Below are 8,191 nucleotides of genomic sequence, written 5' to 3'. Positions count from 1 at the left end.
CCCTGCAGAAGCCCCGCGTTCTCAGAGGCCCCTTGCTGGGAATCTGCCTCGGGCCTCTCTCCTGCGGGGCTGGGACCCTGCAGCGGTGAGGTGGGGTGACCGTGGAGAGCTGAGAGCTTGCGGGGCTCAGCGCTCTGGGCGTTGCTGCCTGCAGCCTGGCTCTTGGTGGATCTGGAAGCCGTGGCGCCGGGGCCATGTTGGGGGCTGGGCCGGCTCTGTTCTCTGGAGCCTCCAGCCGGACGCGTGCATCCCTGGCTGGCGGTGGTGGGGACGTGGGCTGGCCCGCCGATGGCTGCGTTTCTCTCACCTGGCTTGTAGTCTCCTTGCCCGGCTTCTCTGGAGGAGCTGGGAGACAGAGCTGAGGGCTTGGGCAGCCACTGGGGAGGGGGGATCTGGCTTAGGTGTGCGGGTTTGGGAGGCAGCTGAGGTTTCTTCCTCCGGGGAATTTTGGGCTCCGGGTTTGGGGTCTTTGTCTGTGCGTCCCCATGGCTTCTCTGGCTGGCAGGGCTGCTGTGGGAGTGGAGAAGGGGGGCCCGCAGGGCCTCGGAGTCCTGCTGGATACAGTCCTCATCGCGGCGGGCTTGGGCTGCGAAGTCGGGTCCTGTCACAGCAGCTGAGAGAAGAGGAGGAGGAGGAACAGAGGCATTATGGGAGTGCAGGCTGGCACCTGCAGGCCGAGGCCCAGAGGCCAGAGTGTGGTGGGCTGAAGAGGCAACCTTTGCAGCTTGGAGGCCTCCTGGGCCGACTCTTGCCGTTGCCTTCTCTGGAGATCCCCAGGCCGTCTGTGTGCAGCCCCCAGGCTCCTCCCACCCAGGCCCCCGACTCTGCCTTGGCCCTTCCTGGAGTGGGCTTGGAGCCTGGGCCGAGGGGGCAGCATCCCCGCCCTTCTGTGGGAGCTCTCTTTCGGAAGGCTGGACACCCCTTGATGGGTCAAAGGTCCTCACGGGGTGAGCAGTGTAGACGCCATCCTGAATAGTCACCCACCCCCCCGGCAGCCCTCCGGGCAGTGCTTCCTGTTCCCCACTGACCTTTCTGGGGGCTGCTGGGATCCTGGGGTCACCTCCAGCCTTAGGCCCAGCGTTGCTCTGGGCAGCCACGGTGGCCGCAGCCGATGCCTGCCGCCGACCATCCTGACAGGGTGCGGAGGTGGCTCCAGGGGTGGAGGCTTGCTTGTGCTTGCTCAGAACGTGCTGGTGCAGGCTTTGGGCCTCGGCGGTGGCCAGCCGCAGATTTTGCATGGCGGCCCGGAGGTCTGGGGCCCCAGGCCCCAGAGGCCTAGCTGTGGTTGCTTCCGACTCTCCCACAGCTGCTATCCCTTTGTGTCCACTGTGGCTGTCTTCCCGCTTCCCTTCCCCAGCCAGAGGGACTGCCTTCCCCGGGCCTCTCAGATGCCCCATCGCCATGCTGGGGTCCAGAGGGGGCACATGGATGATGTTCTCAGCTGGGGGCAGCTTCTGGGCCCCCTCGCTGGGGGGCACGGAACCTGGATCAGCTGGTGGTTCCCACCGCAGACTGTGCAGGCCGCTTAGGTCTCCTTTGTCGATGCAGCTGGCCAGCAGCTGCACGCTGCCCCTCTCAGGGGCCCTGCCGGTCAGCCGGGGCTGCAGGGAGTAGGCGGTCAGCGAGACCAGCCCCTGCTCAGTCTCCTGCATCACCAGCCCGGTCCTCGAGACTGAGGCCCCCAGGCCACAAGCCAGCAGCTGCTGGAACTCGGGATCCACGTCTTCGACATCCCCGCTGCCGCCTGGAGCTGGCAGCCTCAGTGGCTTCAGATGCAGCCGGCCCGCCGGGTCCTCCTGAACGAGCAGCCCCTGCTGGTCCACATCTGGCCGGCGCAGCACCTGGCGAACAATCCTGGGAAGCTCGCCAGACACCAGCTCCTCCTTCCGTACGTGGGGTGCCCCCTGCCCTGGGCCTGGGAGCACGTACCTGGCCAGGCAGAGCTCCCCTGGCCCCCGGGCCTCCATGAGGATGCCTCCATGGTGCAGGATGCCAGGCACAGTGTGCAAAGCCTTCAGGGTGCCCTCAGCCGCAGTCTCCTGCCTCTCCAGCGCCTTGTTGCCTGAGGGGCCCGTGGGCTGCTCCTCCCGGAGGTTGCCCCCTCGGACGCTCTCGGCCGCCAGGGAGCCCATGGGACAGTTCTCAAAGAGCCAGGTGAACTTGTGCACAGAGCCCACAGGGATGGGCTCGGGGAGTACTCTGGGCCCCTGGTCTTCCCCCTTGCCTGCCTCCAGGGCCTGGAAGACCTCCTTCTGCCGAGACACTTGCCCCGAAGGGATCTCCACGCGGCTGCAGTAGCGCACAGGCCCTCTTCCACAGGGACGGCCCGAGGCCTGCAGAGGCTCCGTTTCAAAGACATGCCCGTCTGTCTGTCCGGCCCCAGCCTGCATCTGGCTGACCTGCAGGTGCCGCTCCCTGGAGCCTTCTGGCCTGTCCAGGGGTTGGGGTGCAAACATCCAGGTGCAGGACCGAGCCTCGGCCTCCGTTGTGGGGTCTGTGACCTCTGACCCCTGCTTCTCTGCCAACTCACTCATCGGGCAGGTCTCAAACAACCACCGGATGGTCCGCACATCACCTTTTGGGAGTGCCTCAGGCTGGGGACCTGCCTGACCCTTTCCTTCTTCTTCCTGGCGTTCTTCCCGTTCCCGCTGGTGGATGACCTCCAGGGGCTGGGTCTCAAAGAGCCACCGGGCCGTGCCTACATCTCCGGCCACCACTTCCTGCCGGGTGATACCCCGCACCACGTCCACGGTACTGGGGCTTCTGCCTAGCTGGTCCAGGGGCTGTGTCTCAAACATCCACCTGTAGCCCTGCACGTCGCCTCCAACTATCTGCTCTCTGCTGACAGAGGTCAGGGCATGGAGGTGGCCTTTGCCATCCTGCATGGCATACACCGGGGACCCTATGTCCTGGGACTGCCCAGCAGAATCCATTCCTTCGGCTCTGCTCACATTCCCATGGGCCGAAGGCTCACCTTGCCCAATGCTGTCCAGGGGAAGGGTCTCAAAAAGGTTCTTGAAGGCCTTCACGTCCCCCTTCACCCCATCCCTCTGGGGAGCACTCTGAGAGAGGGACAGAGCCGAGGAGCCATCACTGCATAGATGCTCAGACGTGAGCCCCTCCTGCTCCCGGGGACCCACTCGCTGCAGGTGACCCACTTGGACCTTGTCTCTAGGAGTGTCCAGGGGCTTCATCTCAAATAGCCACAGGGTAGAACGGACATCGCCAGGGACTACTTCCTCTTTGGGTGGGGGCCGTGCCCCAGACTCCTCGTCCCCCTTGAGAGTGTCTAATGCTCGGGTCTCAAACAAATGCTTCTGTTGCTGGACGTCTGGACCAGGAGGCATAAGGTCTGGGGATGGCTGGAAGTCTTTCTCGTCCACCAAGATCTCCCGAATCGCGTCCAGGGGTTGTGTCTCAAAGATCCAGCGGGTTGCGCTGACGTCAGGCCGGGCCCCCTCCTCCAGGGAGATCCCCCGGATTACCCGCACCTGGCTGGGGTCCCTGTTGATGGCGTCCAGAGGCTGCGTTTCGAAGAGCCAGCGGGCAGACCTCACCGCGTTGCTTTGGATCTCCTCCCGGCACGCAGCCTTGACCTCGTGGATGGCACCCTCTGCGTCCTGGATGGCACACAGCGGCTCTGTCTGGAACAGCTTCACTGTCTTTTTCACATCGCCCTTCAGCTCCTGGATCTCTGAGCGCAGCTCCAGGGGGCTCTGCTCCTGGATGGAGGGGCGGGAGCCCAGGCGGTCCAGCGGCCGCGTCTCAAAGAGCATCCTGGTACCCTGGACATCCCCGCTGGCTTCGGGCTCCCTCACCGGGGCCTCCGGCGCCTCGGCCTGGCCGGTCAGCTCATCCAGCGGCTTTGTCTCAAACAGCCGGCGGGCCGCACGAACGTCCCCTCCGGATGGCGGGGGTCCTGCAGGCTGCTGGTCTGTGCTGTTGGCAAAGGAGCCTTCCTCAAATTTGCGGGAGGTACCCTGGACGTCCCCGCCCGACACGGGCTCCCTGGCAGGCGGCCTCTCACGGTCCCCAATGGCGTCCAGCCGCCAGTTCTCGAAGATCCAGCGCATACACTGGACGTCACCCTCGGTGGGCTCCTCAGAGTCCAGGACCTCGGCCAGGTCCTCAGCCACAGCCTCGGCCAGATTCTTGCGGAGCTCAGGGTGGATGTGCCTGTACAGGCGGCGGAGCTCGCTGGCTTGCCTCTGCTGGTGGAACTTGGAGAAGGACTCCTTGGGGGGCGGTGGCGGCAGATCCTCCGGGCCTGGGGGTGCGGGGAGGGGCAGGTCTTCTGCAGCTGCCATCGGAGTGGCCGGCGTGGGGGCTGCCTGCGTCTGGGCTTTGACCATCCTTCGGAGGAGAAGGGGCAGAGATGAGGAAAGGGCCGGGAGCTGGGAGAAGTCACAGTGGGCGGGGCCAAGGGGCAGAGCAGTCCTGCGTTGACCTGTGTTTAGGGACCCCCCTCCTCTCCAGACCTCACCGGGGTATCGCGCCACCCCCTGCACGGCTGGCGTGTGACAAGGCTTGAACTTCGGGCAAAGCTTCTGCTTTCCCAGAATTACCCGGGTTGCTAGGAAGCAGGCGGGGCCCTAGTGGCCGTGAAACTCTGTCCTGTAGCCCTGTAAGGGATGCAAACTGGACACGCCCCCTCCTCGCCTTCCTTTACCCTAGTCCGTTTTTCCCGCGTGAGCTGCCAGGTGAATCCTGACCTACGGTCCCAGTCCGGGAGAGGCAGGCAGGTCCCTAAACTGGGGACTCCTTCCCAGGGAGAAGAAATTCCCTTTCGCAACACCAGAGGGCGCAGTCGCCACTCTCACGGGAGCCCTGCCCAGCCTTTAACCTCTTGGCTCTCCATTCACTCTCGGCCCTTCCAGGCCCCACCTGGGGCCTGGGGCCTGTGCTACAGCAGAAGCGGCCGGGGGGCTCCGTGAGGCGGAGGTGTTCACCAGATACCTCACGGTTCCGCAGGACCAGATCCTGAATCCCAGGTAAGGGCTTTCTGTGCCATACCCCGAGACTCAGAAGGTCTGAGCTTAGGGGGACCTCAATCTCGAGGGTCTTCTAGCCCAGCCACTCACAATTAAAGACGAGGAAACTGAGGCATAGAGACAGTCAGAGCTTTGCTAATGAGTTCGGTGCTCCTAGACCCTTTTGGGGGCCTAGCTCCCAAGAAATAGGAGGGGAGGGGGCGCGAAGCTGTCTTCCTGGCTGTGGTCCCTCTGTTCCCCCACAGGCACCCCTAGGAGAGCATGGGGGTGACACCCACAGGGAGGGAGGGCAGCGGACTGAGGGCTTACTGCAGAGACAGCCTGCCCTTGCTCACACAGACTCGTGCCCAGCTGCACACAGCCGGCCCCAAACTCCTGTACTTCTCTTTCTCCCCCTTTCACATCAGTCAGCTTCCCCCAAGGCACTGCTTCCCCCTAGCGCCCCCCCCCCCCCACCTCCCCACGGCCTCTCACCCCTCCAGCCCTTCTCTGGTCTCTGTCCTCTGTGTGTCTTATCTGTCTTGTGACAGGTGTACTGACAGTCCTCAGAGGCCAGTAGGGAAAGAATGAGAAGCACGTCCCCCCTCCCGCTGCCCCTGACCCACTGCTCAGCCGCACACTCGTGCTAAATATAGCGGAGGTCCTGGCCTCGGCATGGCCCTGGGCTCTGGCGGGAGGCTCAGGCTCGCCACTGGGCCCCTGGGCTCCGTCACCCACCTCATCTTCTCTGCCCGGGGCTCCCTGATCCTGCCCCCTCCTCCTGAGCGGATATCAGGCCCCTGGCCTGCAGGACGACCAGGGCTGGGGCCTGGGGGTGGGGGGAGGGGCAAGGACACAGGCAGCGGGTGGGGGGCAGGACATCCTCTTCGTGGCTGCCTCAGAAGACGTGGTGGCCTGAGAGCCGCCTGTCACCCTCCTCCTGAGGTAGCCATCCGGCATGCCCACCAGACATCAGAGCCCCGAGGAGGGAAACGTCGAACAAAACCTGTAGCCGGAGTCTCAGGGCACGCTCCGGGTGGTTCCTTTTGTTTCTGAGTTCTGATGGGAAAAAAGGCCACCCATGCCTCCCTGTCCTGTCACTACCAGTGCGGCCTGAGCAGATGGCACGTATAGGTCACCAATTCCGCCCCACTGCCGACCCCAGGAATCTGCAGAATCTCTGCTATGGTTCAAATTGTTACAATCATCAGTCCAGGGATGTCAGAACTAAGGACACTCAGAGGTCAAGGAACCTAACCCCCTCATTGTTTAGGTGGAGAAACTGAGGCCCGAAGACAGGAAGGAGCTGTTCCAAGGGGCTCCATAGGGCAAGATCTGAAGCAGGTTTTCTGACCCCTGGCCCTTTCACCCCTGCCCCTGCCTGGACTGAAACTCCTGGGGCTTAAGTTTCTAAAGGGCAGGGACAGGCGTGGGGTGTGGATGGAATCAGAACCGGACTATCAGACTTAGGGTCAGACCTGAACCCCAGAGCCTGGCCTCCTAGGGCTGGGCCAGCCTCTCAGGGTGACCCCATCTTTTCTCCCAGGTCTGCTTGTCCTTGACTCAGCCGCCTCCACAGGCCTCAACATCTGGGAAGACTCAGATTTGGTCTCCCCACCTTGTGTCCCCAGATCTGTCCCAAGGGCTTTCCTATTGGGCAAGACCATGGCCTGGGGCAAAGTCGGCCTCCCACCCCAGGCTTTAGGCCATGATATGTGGGGAGCTGGGCTCAAGCCAGCCCTGGGAAGATATTCTGGTGCCAGATATGCCAAGACTTTCGCCCACAACAGCTGGGCATGGGGTTTGTCCTCACTAGGCAGAATTGGGCCTACTTCCTACCCTCCAGCCCCCATGTCCTCTCATCTCTCTTGGGTCCCTCCTTCCTCCAGACTTTGGGCCTGCCTGGGGCTCCCCTGAGAGGAAACCCTGAAGCCTGAGGAGCTCCATACCTGTGTTTTAAAAATCGCAACTCCAGGCCACCTCCTCCTGAAAGCCTTTCTGGATTATGCCAGACTGGTAAGAACCTGTCTCTTCTGTGGGACTCAGGCCTGTGGCAGCCACTCTGAGACGGGCCATGGGGCTCATGCTAATTCTCCTTTAATTTCCTCATGGAATCTTTATGTCAGGACCCCCCCCCCCTCCCAATTCACCTACGACCTCCTTCCTCTGCTCAGAGCTACCCCTGATATACACTACCCTGAGAGCCATCCCAGAGGGGATCCCAGCCCAGAGAGCCAGCCTGCCATGGAAAGACAGGGAAAAGACTCACCTGAAGATCCCACTTGGCTGAGGGGGTGCTTGGGGGTCTGTCTTTCCCGTCTGGCTTCTTGTTCACGGCCTGTCCTGTTCTGCTGGCCTCGTTCGATGCCGTCTCACTGCCCTGGCTCGGGTCTCTGTCCTCTGCCAGCCCTAGCCGCTGCCTTTATCTTGCTGGCGATGGGGTGGGCCAGGTGGGGGCGGGGGCGGGGGGGGGGGAGAGGCTAAGTTCAGAGTATGAAGTGGCTTAGTTATTTTTAGGGCTTGTGGAAGTTCCCCTTCCATCCCAGGGAATCAGTTACATGTCCTTTCTGCTGGGAGGGGAAGGAGAGTAGGGACAGCTTCATTCATTCAAATTGCATCTGAGGACTGGGGTCAGTGACTCAGCTCTGGGGTGGGGTGCAGGTGTCCCAGACTATTTTGAGGGAATGAATAAAGAGGGGCATCTGACACCTGGATGGCCCCTAATCCCATGTGCTGCCCCCCCCACCCCTTCTCCACACTGGCCTCTGACCATTGCTGATGTGTGTGTGTCCACTGTGCAGGGGACTGGAGGCCTCCTGCGGGCAGGCCTGTGCCCTCTCCTCCTCTGCTCCTGGCCTGGACACTTCTAGGGGTCAGCCCAGCTCTCCTTCTCCCCCATTCCCTCGGTGCCAAGGATCTCCTCTCTCTTCTCCTTCCTCTTCCTGCCCCACAGCACCCGTCTACACAGTCCGGAGTGCAGCTGGATTGGGGGAAAGACATCTGAATTTCCAGGCTTCGACTCTTCCCTGGGTCCCTGAATTATCAAAGAATTCCGCGGGATGGTTCTGTGGTTTTCATAGCAGATTATCTGGGTCCTTGTTTACTTTTGGGCTCTTCCCTCTGACTCAGGGCCCAGACTTTCTGGGAACGGAGGGGAAAGGGAGGGGTAGCACGCGGCGAGCTGACTGTGGGGTTATTTCTGACCCTGGAGTCATCAGCTT

General features: G+C 62.5%; 1 protein-coding gene across 2 annotated transcripts; it reads right to left on the bottom strand.

Moving 5' to 3' along the window:
• Window positions 1-567: 567 nt before the first annotated feature.
• On the bottom strand, window positions 568-7,341 carry XIRP1 (xin actin binding repeat containing 1). Of its 2 annotated transcripts, XM_042956296.1 has the most exons (3): window positions 7,240-7,341; window positions 1,029-4,353; window positions 568-613 (listed from the first exon to the last, which is right to left on the bottom strand). In XM_042956296.1, the coding sequence occupies exons 2-3, from the start codon at window positions 4,350-4,352 to the stop codon at window positions 605-607; spliced, it is 3,333 nt and encodes a 1,110-aa protein (XP_042812230.1). In that variant the 5' UTR covers window position 4,353; window positions 7,240-7,341; the 3' UTR covers window positions 568-604. The 2 variants fall into 2 exon arrangements, with proteins under 2 accessions (XP_042812230.1, XP_042812231.1); XM_042956297.1 differs by lacking the exon at window positions 7,240-7,341 and having other exon boundaries at window positions 1,029-4,435.
• Window positions 7,342-8,191: the final 850 nt, after the last annotated feature.

This window comes from Panthera tigris, chromosome C2 (assembly GCF_018350195.1).
Source record: "Panthera tigris isolate Pti1 chromosome C2, P.tigris_Pti1_mat1.1, whole genome shotgun sequence".
Classification (NCBI taxonomy): Eukaryota; Metazoa; Chordata; class Mammalia; order Carnivora; family Felidae; genus Panthera; species Panthera tigris.
Note: the sequence above shows the minus strand (reverse complement) of the source record. Positions and strands in the feature narration are given on the sequence as shown.

Excerpts from the sequence above, each read along its gene's own strand:
- XIRP1 (XM_042956296.1), bottom strand. The coding sequence starts at position 4,352 with ATGGTCAAAGCCCAGACGCAGGCAGCCCCCACGCCGGCCACTCCGATG.